Here is a 19,806-nt window from a genome sequence, read left to right as displayed (position 1 = left end):
CCGGGACGGGGAAGTGAGCGCAGAGGCCTGCTGCTTCCGCACTACGGTCAGCCCCACGGGGGAAGGGGAGGGCCAAGCCGGCTCTTGGGTGCTTTGGTCCCCTGCCTGCTTTTCTCGCCCACACCCCCACTTGGCGTGTCCCGGCTCTCATCCTGGCTCCCTGCCGTGAGGGAGAAGCAGAGAGCCCAGCCAAGGCTCGGGGAAGGGAGGAGGTACACAGTTGCTGCCCTCGTGCCTGGGCTCTCTGTTCCTTCCCAGCCAGAAGCGGGACAGGCGGAGTGGCCGTGGCCCGCCCCGCAGAGAAAGGGAGAGGAGGCAGAATTACAAACTCATTTTATTAGCAAGGGGGGGGGTGGGGGGTGAGGGCGGCTCAGTCTTCCTTGAGCCCCCCAAAGACGGCGGCCGGGATGCTCTGTTGCTCGAGCTGCACCTCTGTGAGAAGGGAAGACAGGAGTCGGAGGCCTGTGCCGCCAGCCCGTCCGCGCTACCTCGGACCCCCCCGCCCCCGTTACGTTGGGCTCCTTTACTCACCATTGGGCTGCAGCTCTTCTCCTTCCTCCTCCTCATCCTCCTCCTCCCCTAGTTGAATCTCCTCAGGGTTGGCTTGCTGGGCCAGCTCGGCCAGCTCGTGGCGGGAGGCGTCACTCCTAGCCCGTGATGATGATAATTGTGGTATCGGTTAAGCGCTTACCGTGTGCCAGGGGCCGTACTAAGCGCGAGGGTGGATACAAGTAAGTCGGCTTGGACACGGTCCCTGTCCCACCTGGGGCGCTCAGTCTCAATCCCCATTTTACAGATGAGGAAGTGAAGTGACTTGCCTAAGGTCACCCACCGGGCAAGCGGTGGAGCGGCCATTCGAAGCCAGGTCCTTCTGCTGCTCGGGCCTGTGCTCTATCTCCTAGGCCAAGCTGCTTCCCCAGAGACACGCCCGCACCCAGAGAAACGGTAGCAACGCCCCAACCTAACTCTCCCTTCCAAGGGCCCGGTGGGGTGGGGGTGAGGGGCCCGGCTGCTCACCTGACAAAGAGGATCTTGCCCTGGGTCCTGGGGGCTCGGTCCCGCTCAGCCTCGGCTGCTAGCTGCTCGGCCCTCTGCTCCAGCAGCTTCATGTCGTCTAGTCCGCTCTGACCCGGGGCCAGGTCAGACACTGGGCGAGCAAAGAGGAAGGTGAGGGGGGACCTGCCATTTGCTCCCAGCCACCCCCAGCCCACTCCTCATCACCACCATTGGTGGCTATGGGCCCGGCCCCTCGTCGGCAAGCCGGGGGGTGGGGGGCGCGAGTAGGCGGGCTCTCACCGGTGCCCGTGGCGTTGCTGTAAACCTTGAGCATCTGGGAGGCCATGAAGTTGACTTGGGTGTTGTACGTGGCCTGGACGCTGCGGCGGATCCGCAGCATCTCCCGGATCGTGTCTTCGTTCCCGTGCCGGATCTCAAAGTCCTTCCACGTCTGCCAGAACGCCCCTGTCGTCTGGAGGCGGGGAGGGGAGAGCGAGCCAGTGGGCCTTCCCCCTCCGGCCCCCTCCCCCCCGCTACCGCGCCCCCACCGCCCCCCCAGGCACCCACACGGGGGTCGCAGATCTGGGAACAGTAGCTGTAGATGGCGCGGGCTCGGTCGATCTCTCCCAGTTTGCACTCCATGTCGGCGAAGCGGAGGCACATCTCTCGGGCGTGCTCGTCTGAGAGCACCTGAGGCGGGGAGAGGGGCAGGGCCATGGGTGCCAGTCGGCCCGCCCAGCCCGTCCCGGGAGCAGATACCAACAACCCCCACCCACTCTCAACTCCACTGGCTCCCGAAAGGATCAGGGGGCGGTGGGGGGGAAGTGGCAGCTCGAAGCTGACTTCTCCCATCCCCCCTCCACCTCCCACCCCGAATCCAGGCCCCCCACCTCAATGGCTTTCTGGTAGATGCTGCGGGTATAGGTCACGCCGTAGATCTCGGCCGCCCGCTTGATGTAGATGTTGAACATGTCGTGCTGCTCGCCGGGCTCCACGGCCCGGGTGGCCCGCTCGTACACGGCCATGGCGTGCCGGGCCAGGCCCCACTCCTCCTCCAGCCGTGCATACAGCAGGTACAGGGCTGGGGGAGAGGGCGGGTCAGTGCTGCCCTGAGGGGAACCCCGGCCCTCCCCTTCCCCCCCGCCCCCCGCCCTGGCCCTCACTCTTGGCGTATTTGGGAGGGCAGCCGTCCAGCGCCTGCTCAAACAGGTCCCGCGCCCGCTCCAGCTTGCGGCCCCCGTAGCGGGCGATGAACTTGGTCAGGTACGTGCTCCAGATGTCCGACACGTTGGGCCACTTGAACAGCGAGATGCCGCGCTCGTAGGCCTAGGGCGGGGACGCACGGTGGACACTCAGGACCCGGCCCGGACCCGCTTGCCGCCCTCCGTCCGTCGACGCGCGGTACTGAGCGCTAGCTGAGTGCGGAGCCCTGGACTGAGTACCGCGGAGGGGGGCCCCACTGGTAGACCCTTCCCCTTGAGGGGCCTCATGGTCTAGTTGGGGAGACAGACGTTAAAAGAAATCGCATCTAGGGGAAGCTGCAGAACATAAGGAGGTGGACTAAAGTGCCTTGGGGCTGGGGTGAGAATCAACGCCCTTAGGGGGTAGGGACTCAAGTGCCTGGGCCATGCTCCCTTGAGCCCCGGGGCCCCTGACCTTGAAGCTCTCCTCGAAGTAGCTGTGCTCCTCCAGGAACATGGCATAGTTGATGACGATCTGGGGCGTGGCGATGCGCAGGTCCAGGATGCGGTCGTACACAGCCTTGGTGGACTGGGTGGGGTCAGGGTGAGCCAGGGGAGGCGAGGAGGCAGGCGGTTACAGAGGAGGGAGGCCGGGGAACCTCCGAGAGGGTCGTGGGAGGTGGGGGGTGAGGCAGGTCTGAGGAGCAGCCGGTGCTGGGCGCTCAATGACGGGGGAAGGGGTGGGGGGGTCCCCGCCGGGGCAGCTTGTGGCTGATTCAGGAGCCTAGGCGGTCCTGGAGAGGCGGAGGGAGGAGCGGCCCCCGGCAGCAGCGGGCTGGAGGTGGGAGCGCCTCACCTGGAAGGTGCCCAGGCTCTCCTCCAGGTCGGCCAGCATAGACCACACCTTCAGAGACTTGTAGACACGGTTCTGCACGGGCTCCGAGCTGTCAAAGTACTCGGCTCGGCGTGAGGGCAGGGCCGTCGCTTTCTGCGGGGGGACCAAAGGCGCCCTGACTGCCCGCCCCTCACTGCCACACCCGCTCGCCCGCCTGCCCGCCCCCGACGGGGCCTCACCCGCAACAGCCGCAGGGCCTGGTCGTAGTTCTCGTGCCTCAGCTCCATCTCCCCACACTCACACCACACGCTGGCCAGCTCATCCACCTGCTTGAAGTTCACCTTGGTGGCCTTCTCCAGGATGGTGCGGGCCTGGAGGGGAACGGGGGGCGGTGCTCGGCTCCTTCGCCTCCGGCCCCCTGGCCCCCAGCCCCAGGTTCCCGCCCCAGGCCTCACATCCTCCAGCTGCCCGTTGTCCTCGTAGAACTTGGCAAAGGCCACCCACAGCGTGTGGGGTTTGCCCGTGGCCTTGAAGGGATCCACCGTCTGCACGGCCTCGGTGTAGGTGTTGATGATCTGGAAAGAGAGGTGAGGCGACGCGGGGAATGACAGAGAGGAAAAGACCGGACTCGGGGGGGGTGAGGCCGACGGCTGGGGAAGAGGTTGGGGCTCCGGCTGTGGGAGGGAATTTGGGGGGTGCCCGCTCACCTCTCGGGGCTGACCCTCGTGCAGCTTGACGCGTTTGTGCCACTCGTGCACGTGGTGCGGGTTCTGGCGCAGCAGGACACTATTGAGCAGCAGGGGCCGCCGGCCGATGAGCTGCTCAAACCGGGCCAGCCGCAGCTCCAGGTCCACGTCGTCTGAGGGCCGGCAGAGGGGGGAGGGTGAAGCGGGGCGACGACTTGGAAACCCCCCCAACCCCGGCCTTCGCGGAGACACCCGCCCCTGGCCCCTGGTCTCACCCTCTTCCTCCCGCCCCAGCTCGGAGGTGGTCTCCATCTTGGCGGCGATCATGCTCTCCTCAAACTGGGCGTAGCTGTCGAACACCTGGGTGAAGTCCCGCACGGTCACCACCGTCTGGATCGCCTCTTCGTACACGTCCCGGGCCTGGAAACCAGTCATTGGCACGTTGGGAATGGGCCCCGCCCGCTCCCCTCCACCGTGTGGGAGCATGTGCGTGTGCGTGGCTTCGCCACCGCCCCTTCCCCCGCCAGCGGCCGCGCGGCACCTTCTCGAAGTGGCCGCTGCGGATGTAGTAGTCGGCCAGCGAGCACCACAGCTTGCCCAGTTGGTCGGTGAAGCGAGTGAGACCCCCGCGGATGATGGCACCGACATTCAGGGACTGGACCTTGTCTGGGTTCTGGGAGATCAGGTCACACAACTCGTGCCACAGCTGCGGGGCCAGGGAAAAAGGTCAGCAGAGTCCAGGCCTCTCGGGCCGTCCCGCTGGGAATCTGTTGAGGTCCTGGGTGCCATTTTGAGCTGAGCCCCCTCCTGCCTCTCCCGCTCCCCATCCCCCCCCCCCCCCCGGCCTTACCTCCTTCCCCTCCCCATAGCACCTGTATATATGTATATATGTTTGTACGTATTTATTACTCTATTTTACTTGTACACATTTATTCTATTTATCTTATTTTGTTAATATGTTTTGTTGTCTGTCTCCCTCTTCTAGACCATGAGCCCGCTGTTGGGTAGGGACCGTCTCTATAGGTTGCCAACTTGTACTTCATCATCATCATCATCAATCGTATTTATTGAGCGCTTACTATGTGCAGAGCACTGTACTAAGTGCTTGGGAAGTACAAATTGGCAACATATACTTCCCAAGCGCTTACTTAGTACATCTCCATCTGGATGTCTGCCCACCACCTCAAACTCAACATGTCCAAGACTGAACTCCTTGTCTTCCCTCCCAAACCTTGCCCTCTCCCTGACTTTCCCATCTCTGTTGACGGCACTACCATCCTTCCCGTCTCACAAGCCCGCAACCTTGGTGTCATCCTCGACTCCGCTCTCTCGTTCACCCCTCACATCCAAGCCGTCACCAAAACCTGCCGGTCTCAGCTCCGCAACATTGCCAAGATCCGCCCTTTCCTCTCCATCCACACCACTACCCTGCTCGTTCAAGCTCTCATCCTATCCCGTCTGGACTACTGCATCAGCCTTCTCTCTGATCTCCCATCCTCCTGTCTCTCCCCACTTCAATCCATACTTCATGCTGCAGCCCAGATTGTCTTTGTCCAGAAACGCTCTGAGCATGTTACTCCCCTCCTCAAAAATCTCCAGTGGCTACCAATCAATCTGCGCATCAGGCAGAAACTCCTCACCCTGGGCTTCAAGGCTGTCCATCCCCTCGCCCCCTCCTACCTCACCTCCCTTCTCTCCTTCTACAGCCCAGCCCGCACCCTCTGCTCCTCTGCCGCTAATCTCCTCACCGTACCTCGTTCTCGCCTGTCCCGCCATCGACCCCCGGCCCACGTCACCCCCCGGGCCTGGAATGCCCTCCCTCTGCCCATCTGCCAAGCTAGCTCTCTTCCTCCCTTCAAGGCCCTACTGAGAGCTCACCTCCTCCAGGAGGCCTTCCCAGACTGAGCCCCTTCCTTCCTCTCCCCCTCGTCCCCCTCTCCATCCCCCCCCATCTTACCTCCTTCCCTTCCCCACAGCACCTGTATATATGTTTGTACATATTTGTTACTCTATTTATTTATTTTACTTGTACATATCTATTCTATTTTATTTTGTTAGTATGTTTGGTTTTGTTCTCTGTCTCCCCCTTTTAGACTGTGAGCCCACTGTTGGGTAGGGACTGTCTCTATATGTTGCCAACTTGTACTTCCCAAGCGCTTAGTACAGTGCTCTGCACACAGTAAGCGCTCAATAAATATGATTGATGATGATGATGATGATACAGTGCTCTGCACACAGTAAGCGCTCAAGAAATACGATTGAATGAATTTTGTGCTGATTTTGCATGAGTGCAGACCACTTCTCCAGGAGGACCTCTGACCCCGCCCGCCACGACCTCCCCAGCCCACGTGAAGCCTGGGGCCCCACCCGAGCCCCACCACCAAATAGGAAAAAAACCCCATACAACTCCCAGACCTGAAAGCGCCCGATTCTGCAAAGGGGCTGGCCAACCAACTCTCCACCCAGGACCTAGCCCGACTCCTGTCCTGCTCTTTCCCCAACTCACTGGCTTCCCTGTCTCCTCCCGTGCTCCTGAGGGTAAGAGTTTGGGGAAGCGGCACAGCCTAGTGAAAAGAACCCCCACCTGGGAGCCAGAGGACCCGGGTTCTCAGCCCAGCTCCTCCCCTTGGCTTCTGGATGACCTTGGGCAAGTCACAGAACTTCTCTGGGTCTCAGTTTCCCCATTAGCAAAATGGGGATTCAATGCCTGTTCTTCCACCCCGATCACCTTGCACCTACCCCAGTGCCGAGCACGGGGCTTGGCGGGGAGTAAGCGCTTAACAAATGCTACAGTTCTTATTCACCATCAGGTGGAACCTCACCTGGTAGTTGGATTTGCCCTCCTTTGAGATGAAGCGCTCATCATTGACGACGGTTGCCAGGCGCTGAGCAGCCTCGTCCAGCCGGTCGATGGAGCGTAGGTACTCGATGTATTCCTCTGCGCTTTCGGGGCTCAGCTGAGGACCCCACCAACCATCCATCAGCCTCAAGCCCCCCGCCCCGCCCGCCGATCCCTCTCCCTCACTAGGCCCAGGTTGGTCAGACAGAGAGGGAGGATGGCGAGAAAAAAGAATGCCAGGGGAAGCGGAGGATGGAGGGGGCGTGAATTTAAAGGCAGGGTCGGGTCGATGAGCAGGGCTCGGGGTGGTCCCCGTTGGGGAACGGGCAAGGGATGGAGCCTCTGGGCTGGAAGCAGGGGAGGGGGATCGGGCTGACCCGCGGGCTCACCTTGAGGAAGCGGCGGTACACTCGCACGGCCGTTTCCGGCAGCGGGTGCAGGCGCACGAAGCGCAAGTAGAGGGGCCAGATGCGTGGGTGCTGGGTGATGGGCAGGGCCCGCAGAGCCCGGTCGAAGGTGCGGCGGGTCCGGGTGATGAGGCCCTGCTCCATCAGGAACTGGCAGTAATCCAGCCACAGGCGTGGCATCTGGCGGGAAGGCACGAGGGGGGAGGGAGCTCGACCCCAGCTCGGAGCCAGCTGGAGGTGAGACCCCGGGGCTCCCTTCCGCCTTGGTCCCCCGTCCGGGTCTCCCCCGGCCCAAGCCCGGCACAACCCGCCCGTCCCGGTTCCCCACCTCCCGACCTTGTGCATAAACACCAGTGCTCGCTCGTGACAGTTGTTGACGTCTTCATAGGCTGGGTCGGTCACACAGCGGGACTTCACCTGGCCTCGCCGGGCCTTCAGGTAGTGATACCACAGCTTGTAACTGTGCCAGAACAGAGACAGTCACAACAACGGTAACAGCTGTATTTGGTAAGCACTCACTACGGGCCAGGCACCGTACTGAGTGTTGGGGCGCATACCAGCGGATCGGGTTGGGCGCGGTCCCTGTCCCGCACGGGGCTCACAGTCTTAATCCCCATTTTACAGATGAGGTAACGGGGGCTCAGGGAAGTGAAGTGACTTGCCCAAGGCCACACAGTAGGCAGGTGGCAGAGCTGGGATTAGAACCCATGACCTTCTGACTCCCGGGCCCGGGCTGTGGCCACTATGCCACACATACCAGGCCTGGAGGTGGGCCTCTGCCATCAGTTTCCCCAGTCAGACCCGGGGGGACCTTGGCTCCCCTTGGGGTCCCCTCCTGACCCAGAAGGGACAGGGGAGAGGGCCTCGGGCCCGAGACAGAGAGAGGAAAAGGCAGGCTGGGTGGGGACGCTCACCTGCCCGGCAGCTCCTTGAGGGCCCGCTCGTACAGCAGGTTCAGCACGTGGCGGGGGGCACTCTGCTTAAACTCGATGTAGCGGAACCAGCACTTGACGGAAAAGGGGTTCCGCAGGATCTCCTCCTCATACTGCAGATCCTCTTCTTCCTGGGGAGAGGGCGGGAAACCCCAGGGGTCACGGGCCGGAGCCGGGAAGGGCCCAGGCAGGGTCATCGCCATCATCGTCCCCTTCCCCCTGACCCCAAACCATGTAGGGGCCAGTGGAGGAAGGGGGTGTTGCTGCTCCCTTCACAGTTGTTCCAGGGCCAGGTCTGGGGGATAGTATTTGAGATCAGTCGCCGGGGGAGGGCTCTCATCGGAGGGCCGCCCATCTCCGGATGAAATCTACCAATCAACGGGATTTGTTGAGGGTGAGATCTTTTACTAAGCACCTGCACGTACCTGCCCTCAGCGGGGCTTAAGTAGCTGAGGATAACTCCCAAATCAACCTTCCCAGCCCTGACCTCTCTTCTTGTAACGGAAAGGACTTCTGCCCCCAGGCCATCTCTCTGCGGATGTCCCGCTGGAGCCCCAGGCTCAACGGTCAAAAATGGAACTCCTCATCTTCCCTCCCAACACCCCTCCTCCACCTCACTTTCCCACCACTGTCGAAAACACCACCATCCTCCCCATCTCTCTCAAGCCCGTAACTCTGGCGTTATCCGCGACTCCCTCCTCTTTTTTATTTCGACACCCCCCATCCAGTCTGTCACCGGATCCTGGCAATTCTTCCTCCATGATATCTCCGGGAGACGTCATCCGTCCCTTCTTCTCCATCCAAACTATGCTGGTCCAGCCATTTGCCATTTCCCATCTCCACTAGTGGATCCGGCCCCTCCCCTCGCCAGTCAGTACTTCACTCTGCTGCCTGGTCATTTTTTCTAAAAAACTGTTCTGCACCCATCTCCCCACTCTGCATCACACAAAAACTCCTGACCGTAGGCTGTAAGGCAATCATCTCTCTTCCTCCTACCTAGCCTTGTTCATTCATTCATTCAATCGTATTTATTGAGCGCTTACTGTGTGCAGAGCACTGTACTAAGCGCTTGGGAAGTACAAGTTGGCAACATATAGAGACGGTCCCTACCCAACGGTGGGCTCACAGTCTAGAAGGGGGAGACAGACAACAAAACAAAACATATTAACAAAATAAAATAAATAGAATAGTAAATATGTACAAGTAAAATAGAGTAATAAATATGTACAAACATATATACAGGTGCTGTGGGGAGGGGAAGGAGGTAAGGTGGGGGGGGATGGGGAGAGGAAGGAGGGGGCTCAGTCTGGGAAGGCCTCTTGGAGGAGATGAGCTCTCAGTAGGGCTTTGAAGGGAGGAAGAGAGCTAGCTTGGCGGATGGGCAGAGGAAGGGCGTTCCAGGCCAGGGGGATGACGTGGGCCGGGGGTCGACAGCGGGACAGGCGAGAATGAGGCAAGGTGAGGAGACTAGCAGCAGAGGAGTGGAGGGTGCGGGCTGGGCTGTAGAAGGAGAGAAGGGAGGTGAGGTAGGAGGGGGCAAGGTGATGGAGAGCCTTGAAGCCGAGTGAGGAGTTTTTGCCTGATGTGTAGGTTGATTGGTAGCCACTGGAGATTTTTGAGGAGGGGAGTAACACGCCCAGAGCGTTTCTGCACAAAGACGATCCGGGCAACAGCGTGAAGTATAGATTGAAGTGGGGCGAGACAGGAGGATGGGAGATCAGAGAGAAGGCTGACACAGTAATCCAGTCGGGATAGGATGAGAGCTTGAATGAGAAGGGTAGCTGTGTGGATGGAGAGGAAAGGGCGGATCTTGGTGATGTTGCGGAGGTGAGATCGGCAGGTTTTGGTGACGGACTGGATGTGAGGGGTGAACGAGAGAGCAAAGTCGAGGATGACACCAAGGTTGCGGGCTTGTGAGACGGGAAGGATGGTAGTGCCGTCAACAGTGGTGGGAAAGTCAGGGAGAGCGCAGGGTTTGGGAGGGAAGATAAGGAGTTTAGTCTTGGACATATTGAGTTTTAGATGGCGGGCAGACATCCAGATGGAGATGTCTTGAAGGCAGAAGGAGACGCGAGCCTGAAGGGAGGGAGAGAGAGCAGGGGCTTCTCCCACTATAACCCAGCCTGCACACTTTGCTCCCGTCACTGTTGACAACACCATGACCCACCCCATCTCACATGCCTGTACGTTACTCTCGACTTTATCGCTCTCATTCGACTAGTGCTTAGAACAATGCCTGGCACATAGTAAGCTCTTAGACACCATGATTATTATTTCATATTCAGTGTGTCGCCAAATCCTGTCCATTCTACCTTCACAACACCTCTAGAACCTACCTCTTCTTCATCCAAACGGCTATCATGAGAATCCAAAACTCCTATCATCAACCTCCTCATTGACCTCCCCTGCCTCCTGTCTCTCCCCTTTCCAGTCCTTACTTTGCTCTGCTGCCCAGTTCATTTTCCTAAAAAATCACTGGGTCCACATCTCCCCACTCTTCGAAAACCTTCAACGGCTGCCCATCCACCTCTGTGACACCAACCTACTCCCTGAACTTCCATCTTTTCTGTCTTGCTGCTGCCCTCTTACCCACACCCCGCTTCTGGCCTGGAAGTCTCCCCCCCTCCGCCCCCATCCAACAGACCATTACTCTCCCCACCTTCAAAGCCTTATTAAAATCGCATCTCCTCCAAGAGGTCTTACCTAAGTCCTCATTTCTCCTATTCGCCCTTCCTTCTACGTTGCCCATACATTTGGATCTGTACCCTTTAAGGACTTGAAACTCATCCCACCCTGACAGCATTTAAGTCCATACTTTACACTCTGCCCCTTCCCCTATTGGCAGTTTACTTTAATGTCTGTCTCCCCTTCTAGACTCTAAGTTCCTTATGGACAGGGAACGTGTCTACCAAACTCTGGCCTAATGTCTAATACAGTGCTCTTCACACAAGCACTTAATAAATGCCACTGATCTTCAAAACCCTACTACTACCACCATCACATCTCCTCCGGGAAGCTTTCCCTGATTAATCTCATCTCTCCAACTATCACTTTAGCCTCTTAATAACCCGGGCACTTAAACTACCACAACCCCCGGGGGCACTTACGCATGTATCTCATATACTGTTATTCCCCGCCTCCAATCTGTAATTTAAATCTCTCTCGTGATGCGTCGCTAGATTGAAAGATCCTCGGGGGCAGGGATGTTCACTAACTTTACGGGACCCTCCCAAGTATTTAGTAACAATAATAATAATAATAATAATGATGGTATTTGTTAAGCGCTTATTATGTGCCAAGCATCCTCCCACCCCTCCCCACTTCAGTCTATACTTCACTCTGCTGCCCGGATTATCTTTCTACAGAAACACTCTGGGTATGTCACCCTCCCTCCTCAAAAATCTCCAGTGGTTACCTATCAACCTTCGCAGGAAACAAAATCTCCTCACTATTGGCTTCAAAGCTCTCCATCACCTTGCCCCCTCGTACCCCACGTCCCTTCTCTCCTCCACCCTGGCCGGCACCCTCCGCTCCTCTGCCGCTAACCTCCTCACTGGGCCTCGTCTCTCCTGTCCCACGTCCCACCTCTGGCCCGGAATGTCCTCCCTCCTCAAATCCGCCAAACTAGCTCTCTTCCCCCCTTCAAAGCCCTACTGGGAGCTCACCTACTCCAGGAGGCCTTTCCAGACTGGGTCCCCCTTTTCCTCTGCTTCTCCTCCCCTCCCCATCGCCCCTACTCCCTCCCTCTGCTCTATCCCCTTCCCCGCCCCGCAGCACTTGTGTATTTTTGTACATACTTATTACTCTATTTACTTTATTAATGATGTGCACGTGTCTATAATTCTATTCATCTATTTGATGCTATTGATGCCTGTCCACTTGTTTTGTTTTGTTGTCTGTCTCCCCCTTCTCCCCCTCGCCTTACCTCCTTCCCTTCCCCACAGCACCTGTATATATGTATATTTTTACATAGTTATTACTCTGTTTACTTATTTTACTTGTACATCTTCTTTACTTTATTTTGTTAATATGTTTTGTTTTGTTCCCTGTCTCCCCCTTCTTGACTGTGAGCCCACTGTTGGGTAGGGACCGTCTCTATATGTTGCCAGCTTGCACTTCCCAAGCGCTTAGCACAGTGCTCTGCACACAGTAAGCGCTCAATCAAATCGTATTTATTGAGCACTTACTGTGTTCAGGGCACTGTACTAAGCGCTTGGGAAGTACAATTTGGCAACATCTAGAGAGGGTCCCTACGCAACAGTGGGCTCACACGATTGAATGAATAGTAACAATAATAATGATGGCATTTGTTAAGCGCTTACTAAGCGCTGAGCACTGTTGAATGAGCCCGTTGTTGGGGAGGGATGGGGTAGGCTCTGTTGCCGAATTGGACTTCCCAAGCGCTTAGTACGGTGCTCTGCGCACAGTAAGCGCTCAATAAATACGACGGAATGAATGAAACACTGTTCTAAGCGCTGGGATTGATACGAGGTAATCGGGTTGCCTCACGCGGGGCTCAGTCTTCATCCCCATTTTACGGATGAGGTCACTGAGGCCCAGAGAAGTGAAGTGGCTTGCCCAAAGTCACACTTTTGTTCTGTTGTCTGTCTCCCCCTTCTCCCCCTCGCCTTACCTCCTTCCCTTCCCCACAGCACCTGTATATACGTATACATATTTTTACGTAGTTATTACTCTATTTATTTACTTATTTTACTTCTACATATTCTTGTTTATTTTATTATTTTGTTAATATGTTTTGTTCCCTGTCTCCCCCCTTTTAGACTGTGAGCCCACTGTTGGGTGGGGACCGTCTCTAGATGTTGCCAACTTGGGACTTCCCAAGCGCTTAGCACACAGTAAGCGCTCAATCAATCAATCTCCCCACATGGCACCGACGACGCCGAGCATGTGCCGCCCACCCGCCCGGACTCACGAAGAAGATGTCGGTCCGCTCGGGGCGAGGGGCAGCTCCGACCTTGACCCTGGCTTTGACTCCGCCTTCCGGCTCGGAGGCCGGGATCTCCGGCATGTTCGCCTCGTTCAGTCCGTCGGTGATCCCGTCACGCGCCCTCGCCCCGGCTGAGGAGGCCGGGCCCACGGGACGTCACCGCTCGGCCGCCATCTTGGGCGGGCCCGGCCTGAGGAGGGAGACCGGAAGTGCTCGAGGCAGCCAATGAAATCCAGGCTCCGGACGGAGGCCCACCAATGGGAAGCCGGGTTATTGCGAGGTGGCGGGAAGGCTCGCTGAGGCGAAGGGCTCCCCCTCCCTCGACCGACGGCCCAAGATGGGGGTGAAGCTGGAAGTGTTTCGGGTCAGTGGGAGAACTTGCGCCTTAACCGCCCAAATCCCTGCGGTGCCTTGACTAAACACTTGCCCGTTGGGATCCAGTTCGTCGGGGGCGGGGAGAGGGGAGCTGGTTTCCCCCGGGAGAGGGGCCAGGTGTGGGATGCAATAACAAGAATAATGATGGCGTTTGTTAAGCGCCTACTCTGTGCCAAGCACTGTTCTAAGCGCTGAGGGGGTACAAGGTGACCAGGTTGTCCCGCGTGGGGCTCACAGGCATCATCCCCATTTTCCAGATGAGGGAACTGAGGCTCCGAGAAGTTAATCAATCAATCAATCGTATTTAGTGAGCGCTTACGGTGTGCAGAGCACTGTACTAAGCGCTTGGGAGGTACAAGCTGGCAACACGTAGAGACAGTCCCTACCCAACAGCGGGCTCACAGGCTAGAATGTTAAGTGACTTGCCCAAGGTCCCACAGCAGACATAACTCTTCACAACCTCTCCTTCCCTTCCCCACAGCACCTGTGTATATGCATGTATGTTTGTACGTATTTATTACTCTATTTTATTTGTACATATTCTATTTTATTTTGTTAATATGTTTTGTTGTCTGTCTCCCCCTTCTAGACTGTAAGCCCACTGTTGGGTAGGGACCGTCTCCAAATGTTGCCAACTTGTACTTCCCAAGCGCTTAGTACAGTGCTCTGCACACAGTAAATGCTCAATAGATACGATTGATTACCAAGCGTTTAGTACAGTGCTCTGCACACAGTAAGCACTCAATAAATACGACTGAATGTGGCGGAGGCGGGATTTGAACCCATGACCTCTGGCTCCAAAGCCCGTGCTTTTTCCACTGAGCCACGCTGCTTCTCTTAATGCCAAGTGGTGTTCCAAGTGCTGGGGTAGATACAAGGTAAACGGGTTGTCCCACGTGGGGGCTCACGGTCTTCATCCCCATTTGACAGTTGAGGGAACTGAGGCACAGAGAAGTGGCTTGCCCAAGGTCACACAGCAGGCAAATGGCAGAGGCCAGATTAGAACCCGTGTCTTCTGGCTCCCAAGCCCTTACTCTCTCCACTAAGCCACGCCGTCTTTGAGCAAGAGGCCAATCTTGTGAGGCAGTCGTATTTCTTGAGCACCTACTGTGTGCAGAGCACTGTGCTAGGCATGTGGGAGAGTACCGTAGCATTAGTACGACTAATAATAATTATGGCATTTATGAAGCACTTTATTGTGGGGTCAGTCAATCGTATTGAGCGCTTACTGTGTGCAGAGCATTGTACTAAGCCCTTGGGAAGTACAAGTTGGCAACATGTAGAGACAGTCCCTACCCAACAGTGGGCTCACAGTCTAGAAGGGGGAGACAGAGAACAAAACCAAACACATTAACAAAATAAAATAAATAGAATAGATATGTACACGTAAAATAAATAAATAAATAGAGTAATAAATATGTACAAACATATATACATATATACAGCTGCTGTGGGGAAGGGAAGGAGGTAAGACAGTGGGGATGGAGAGGGGGACGAGGGGGAGTGGGGAGAGCACTGTTCTAAGTGCTGGGGGTGGATAGTGACTAATCAGGTCGGCCGCGGACCCTGCCCCACATGGGGCTCACAGTTTTAAGTAGCACGAATAATAATAATTATGGTATTTGTTAAGTGTTTACTATGTGCAAGATACTACTAATGCGATTAGATCCCCGCCCTCAAGGACTCTAGAATCTAGCCAGGGAGACAGACACTGCAGAAGTAGTGGAGTATAAGGAGATGGACGTAGTGGGTTGGTGTTAAGAGCTTAGGTGACAGGCACAGAGGGGGATTAGAAAGTGAAGAGAGCACCAGGATGGCCATTACGATATTTAACTGTGAAACACTTGCCAAGTGCCAGGAGGAGATGTGAATTTGCAGAGAGAGATCCAGGCTAGTGACATAAACTTGGGAGTCGCATAATTATAGTATCGAGGCGGTAGTTAAAGCCACGGGAGGACCCGAGCTCCCCAAGGGTGACAGTGCGGGTAGAGAAGAGAAGGAGATCCAGAACTGAGCCTTGAGGGATACCTGCAGCTAGGGAGTGAAAGGCAGCAGAGGAAACAGAGGGGGATCAGCCAGAGAGGTTGGAAGGGAACCAAAAGAGGATGGTGTCAGAAAAACCTGGAGAAGGGGCTGGTCCACATTGCCAAAGGTAGCTAAGCAGTTGAGAAGGATTGGGGTAGAGTCTGTTAGATCTGGCAAAAAGGAGGTTATTAGTAACTGGAGAAAGTCATTGCAAAAGAGCAAAGAGGGGGAAAACTGGATTGTAGAGGGTCAAGAAAGGAGTTCCCCTTTAGACTGTAAGCCTTTTATGGGCAGGGAACATGTACTGTACCCTCCCAAGTGTTTAGTATAGTGTTCTGCACATAAGCGCTCAATAAATACCATTGATTGACCAGTTGAGTTGGAAGAGAGGATGGGGTGGTCGTGGAGTTTGAAGAGTTTGGACAGGAGTGGGAGAAGGGAGTGCTTTGTACAATGCGTTGCACCCAGTGGGTGCTCAGTCAGTGATACCCATTGAACACTTACTGTATGCAGAGCACGGTACTAAGAACTTGGGAAAGTACAATCTAATAGAGTTGGAAGACGCGATCCCTGCCCATAAGGAGCTTACAGTCTACAGGGGGAGACGGACATTAAAATAAATTAGAAATAGGAGATGGACATAAGTAGAAGCACAGAAGAAGAGAAGCAGCGTGGCTTAGTGGAAAGAGCACAGGGTCGGGAGTCAGAGGTCGGGAGTTCTAATCCCGGCTCTGCCACTTCTCAGCTGGGTGACTTCAGGCAGGTCACTTACCTTCTCTGTGCCTCAGTTACCTCATCTGTAAAATGGGGATTAAGACTGTGAGCCCCACGTGGGACAACCTGTTTACTTTGTATCTACCCAGCGCTTAGAACAGTGCTTGGCGCATAGTAAGCGGTTAACAAATACCATCATTATTATTTATTATTATTAGTTTTGTGGGGCTGGACTGAGTATCAAGTGCATAGTCGACTGAGAGAAAGATGGATATGGGAAATGAGGGCTTCGTTAGGGAAGGCTCAATGGAGGAGATGTGATAATAATAATAATACATTTTCTGTCACTACTGCTACTAGGGAGCTGGGGCGATAACTGGATGATGCCGTGGGATCTGGAGAAGGACTTTTTAGGATGGGGAGACGTGGGCACGTTTGAAGGCAGAGAGGAAGGAGACATCAGAAAGTGAGCACATGAAGGTGGCTGTTGGCTTTTTACATGTGCTCAGTTCTGTGCCCTCGTAGCCTTTTTTTTCTTCGCACACGCTCAGTCCTTTGGGATGTGATGGCTTACAAGGTAAAACACTTGCTCTTTATGCCCGTAATGATATCCAAACTGGCTAATAGTGATGAGATAAAAGGAAGGCAAGGGAGAGGAAAGGAATGGCAATGTCCAGAGCCTCAATCAATGGTATTTATTGAGCCGTTACCGTGCAGAGCATTGTACTTAGTTCTTGAGAGACTGCGGTACAATAGAGTTGATAGACACGTTTCCTGCTCCCAAGCAGGTCACAGTCCCCGTCCCCAAACCCCCAAGCACTTCTCCCTGTAACCTGCCCGTTTCTCCTTTTCCCCTAGATGGTGTTATACTTGTCCTTCCCTGTTGCCATGTTCTGGATCTCCAACCAGGCCGACTACTTTGAGGAATATGTTATCAAGCGCAAGGTGTGGGCTGCCGGGGGAGCAGAGCACCTGGGTCCCACTCCAGTTCGTCAGTCCCGGCCAGCTGCTGGGAGGGGAACAAGGGTTAGAGCTGAGGCTGACTTCACTGGCTTCAGTGGTTTCAGGGGTTAAGGCTCTCCTCATTTTTGGGACTCTGACTTATTCAGGCCCAGCTAGTCAGCAGCTGGTCGGATCAGTGTAATAATAATAATAATGGCATTTATTAAGCGCTTACTATGTGCAAAGCACTGTTCTAAGCGCTGGGGAGGTTACAGGGTGATCAGGTTGTCCCACGCGGGGCTCACAGTCTTAATCCCCATTTTACAGATGAGGTAACTGAAGCACAGAGAAGTGAAGTGACTTGCCCAAAGTCACACAGCTGACAATTGGCGGAGTGGGGATTTGAACCCACGACCTCTGACTCCAAAGCCCGGGCTCTTTCCACTGAGCCACGCTGCAGTGTAGGAGTGCCCACTTGGCATTTGGAGCTTATGGGTTAACTCGGGGCTTGGCATCGGAGCGTGGGACTTCGGGGGCCCGAGAGGCGATGAGAGGGGAAAGGAAAAGAAGAGAGGAGAGACCAGTAACAGCACTCACCCTTCCCGCCGAGCTGTTTGCTCTCCATCTTCTTCCTCCAGTGCTTTTCAAGCCCTGTGAGACCAAGGGTTCAGCCCGAGCCGCCCGGGGCTGAGGGGTGGGTGGCGGGCACCCCGTGGGACGGGCTGGTCTCCCTACCAGTTTCGGGATGCCTGGGCCAACCGGCAGGACTGAGGCATGCAGACCGATGTCTCTCATGGGGTTCTGAGGCCAAGGGCAGGAGGAATCCCTCGTGCCAGCCACAGAGCCGCGAGAGGACAAAGGAGAAGGTGGTGGAGGCTGACAGTTGGCCAGCCAGGCACGGGAGTGGAGCCAAAATCCCGGCTCTCCCTCCGGTCCTCTGGCTCAGCGGGGCAGGGAGGGTTACCTACCGCTGTCTGCCCTGGCCAAAACGCCATTGGCTTTGCCCCCTCGGCGCCAATCTCACGGGGCTGACGGTCGCCCCGTCCCTGCGGGCCCACAGGCTCTCCAGGTGAGATTGGCCACAGGGGCTGTGTTCCACCAAAACACTGGCCTTCCCCCTCCCTGCTTCTCCATCCAGGCCACACTCCGTCAGGTGGGGAATGGTGGGGTCTGTCCATTTCTCTGACCTTCCTGATTGATGGTTTCTTTCTCTCTCCTCCACAGAGGGAGATTTACCCCCCTGAGCGGGAGGACCAGGTGAGTCCCAGGACCCCGGTGGTGGTGGGGTGGGGGTGGGGGGGGGGGGCGCGGTGGTGGTGTCAGGTGATGTCAATCAATCAATGGTATTTATTGAGCACTTACTGTGGGCAGAGCACTGTACTAAGCTCCTGGGAGAAGACAATTGAGTCGTGGGGGCCACAGACCTTAGACCAAACCCAGAGAGGTCCTGGGCCCCATCCCGAGGCCCTTTCAGTTTGAGTCTTTTGCCTCAGGAGGGGAACTGTTCCCCATCGAGGAGGGGTTCCTGGGGCCAGAGCAGGTTGGGTTCTAGTCCCAGCTCTTCCCCTTGTCTGCTGTGACCTTGGGGAAGTCACTTCACTTCTCTGGTCCCAAGTTTCCTCATCAAATAGAATGGGGATTTGATACCTGTTCTCCCTCCTACTTAGATTGTGAGCCTCACGTGGGACAGAGATAGGGACCTGATGATCTTGTATCTTTCCCAGTGCTTAGGACAGTGCATGGCATATAGTAACCGCGTCATTCATTCAGTCGTATTTATTGAGCGCGTACTGTGTACAGAGCACTGTAGTAAGTGCTTGGAAAGTACAAATCGGCAACATGTAGAGACGGTCCCTACCCAACAACGGGCTCGCATTCTTCTTCCACAGAAGGACTGGTGGGGCCTGTCCCCCTCCCTGCCTTTCCTTGCCCCCCCCCCCCCCCCCCCCCCGGTCAATCGAGTACTCATTTCTAGAGCTGGGATGGATCTAGGTCACCGCGAGGCGGGGTGAGCGTGAGCAGTTAGGGAGGGAAAAGCTAGGAAATAACCTTCAGGGATTGGAATTTTAATTTGAATGCGAAAAATGCCCGAGAATAGATGGCCCTGTCCCACAGGCATTCTGCAAATTCCCAGGTGGCCCTCTGACCCCTGGCCTGCCCCAACCTGGGAAGCCCCAGGAGGGCCTGACAGGAAGTCCTACTCTGGGTCAAGGTCTCTCTCGGTCTCTGAGGCTGTTTGAAGAATAAGAAGTCCAATTCCCCCCACCCCCCCCCCACCTCAGATCCCTGTCCCCAAAGTGTGGGTTTGGGCTCCAGGGCTGGTTGTGGGGGGTGGGGGTAATTAAGCTGGGGGAGGTGGCTACTCTCAGCCTCTCCCTCCTGCGAGGTCCCTACCCCCTCACGCCTGACTCCTCTTCCTCAGCGCAAAGAGCTGGAAGATTTCAAGGAGCGGATGCGGAAGCAGCGAGAGGAGAAACGGTTGCAAGCCATTCAGCATTGACCCCCGACTGGGCGGAGTTGGGGAACGGCCTCCTGAAGACTCCAGAGAGGGTCCCCGGCCTCTGATGTTAAAGGTGGGCAGGCCAAGCCTCTCCCAAAGAGAGCCAGGAAGTAGAACTCCTGGGTTCCAGTCTCAGCTCTCTCGTGAAGCTCTGCTTCCAGGCCCATGGCACCCTCTCCCCCGTCACTGTAGGTAGGGCAGGGCCTGGCTTCCCAGCTCCACGGGCTAAAAGTGATTGGAGATCTTTGCTCTCATTGGCCTCGGGAGGGGCCCCCCTGTCTGGGGCCAGAGCCCTCCCGGGGGCTGAGCTGAGCTTGCCAGTGAGAGGACCTGTACTGGCCTTGGCAAAACTGGAGGGAGTTCTCCGGTTATTCCCAGACGCCCCCTTCACCCCACCCCCTCATAACAATGTGCAGAACCTCCCGA

The 19,806-nt window shown here is 56.2% G+C and overlaps 2 protein-coding genes across 3 annotated transcripts; one reads left to right on the top strand and one right to left on the bottom strand.

The window, feature by feature from the left end:
- Positions 1-316: 316 nt before the first annotated feature.
- Positions 317-13,000, bottom strand: XAB2 (XPA binding protein 2). Its single transcript, XM_038740457.1, has 19 exons — positions 12,810-13,000; positions 7,859-8,007; positions 7,281-7,404; positions 6,927-7,124; positions 6,521-6,655; positions 4,240-4,404; positions 3,974-4,118; positions 3,720-3,871; positions 3,468-3,587; positions 3,252-3,383; positions 3,034-3,165; positions 2,653-2,766; positions 2,160-2,322; positions 1,887-2,077; positions 1,564-1,686; positions 1,297-1,468; positions 1,018-1,147; positions 532-647; positions 317-432 (listed from the first exon to the last, which is right to left on the bottom strand). Exons 1-19 carry the CDS (start codon positions 12,903-12,905, stop codon positions 371-373), a joined length of 2,619 nt encoding a protein of 872 aa, XP_038596385.1. The 5' UTR covers positions 12,906-13,000; the 3' UTR covers positions 317-370.
- A 92-nt stretch (positions 13,001-13,092) lies between these two features.
- On the top strand, positions 13,093-19,806 carry LOC119919798 (protein PET100 homolog, mitochondrial). Of its 2 annotated transcripts, XM_038740499.1 has the most exons (5): positions 13,142-13,188; positions 16,299-16,515; positions 16,797-16,883; positions 18,105-18,137; positions 19,303-19,806. In XM_038740499.1, exons 2-5 carry the CDS (start codon positions 16,438-16,440, stop codon positions 19,378-19,380), a joined length of 276 nt encoding a protein of 91 aa, XP_038596427.1. In that variant the 5' UTR covers positions 13,142-13,188; positions 16,299-16,437; the 3' UTR covers positions 19,381-19,806. The 2 variants fall into 2 exon arrangements, with proteins under 2 accessions (XP_038596428.1, XP_038596427.1); XM_038740500.1 differs by lacking the exon at positions 16,299-16,515 and having other exon boundaries at positions 13,093-13,188.

The sequence above is a fragment of the Tachyglossus aculeatus genome, chromosome X1 (genome assembly GCF_015852505.1).
Source record: "Tachyglossus aculeatus isolate mTacAcu1 chromosome X1, mTacAcu1.pri, whole genome shotgun sequence".
NCBI lineage: Eukaryota > Metazoa > Chordata > Mammalia > Monotremata > Tachyglossidae > Tachyglossus > Tachyglossus aculeatus.
Note: the sequence above shows the minus strand (reverse complement) of the source record. Positions and strands in the feature narration are given on the sequence as shown.

Bases quoted from the DNA above. Each gene is read 5' to 3' on its own strand.
- XAB2 (XM_038740457.1), bottom strand. From the start codon at position 12,905: ATGCCGGAGATCCCGGCCTCCGAGCCGGAAGGCGGAGTCAAAGCCAGG. The intron at 3,384-3,467 runs GTGAGGCCTGGG...GTTCCCCTCCAG, and splicing joins ACAACGGGCAGCTGGAGGAT to GCCCGCACCATCCTGGAGAA. The intron at 1,148-1,296 runs GTGAGAGCCCGC...TTGCTCGCCCAG, and splicing joins CAGCAACGCCACGGGCACCG to TGTCTGACCTGGCCCCGGGT.
- LOC119919798 (XM_038740499.1), top strand. From the start codon at position 16,438: ATGTGCTCAGTTCTGTGCCCTCGTAGCCTTTTTTTTCTTCGCACACGC. The intron at 16,516-16,796 runs GTAAAACACTTG...CTTTTCCCCTAG, and splicing joins GGGATGTGATGGCTTACAAG to ATGGTGTTATACTTGTCCTT. The intron at 18,138-19,302 runs GTGAGTCCCAGG...CCTCTTCCTCAG, and splicing joins CCCCTGAGCGGGAGGACCAG to CGCAAAGAGCTGGAAGATTT.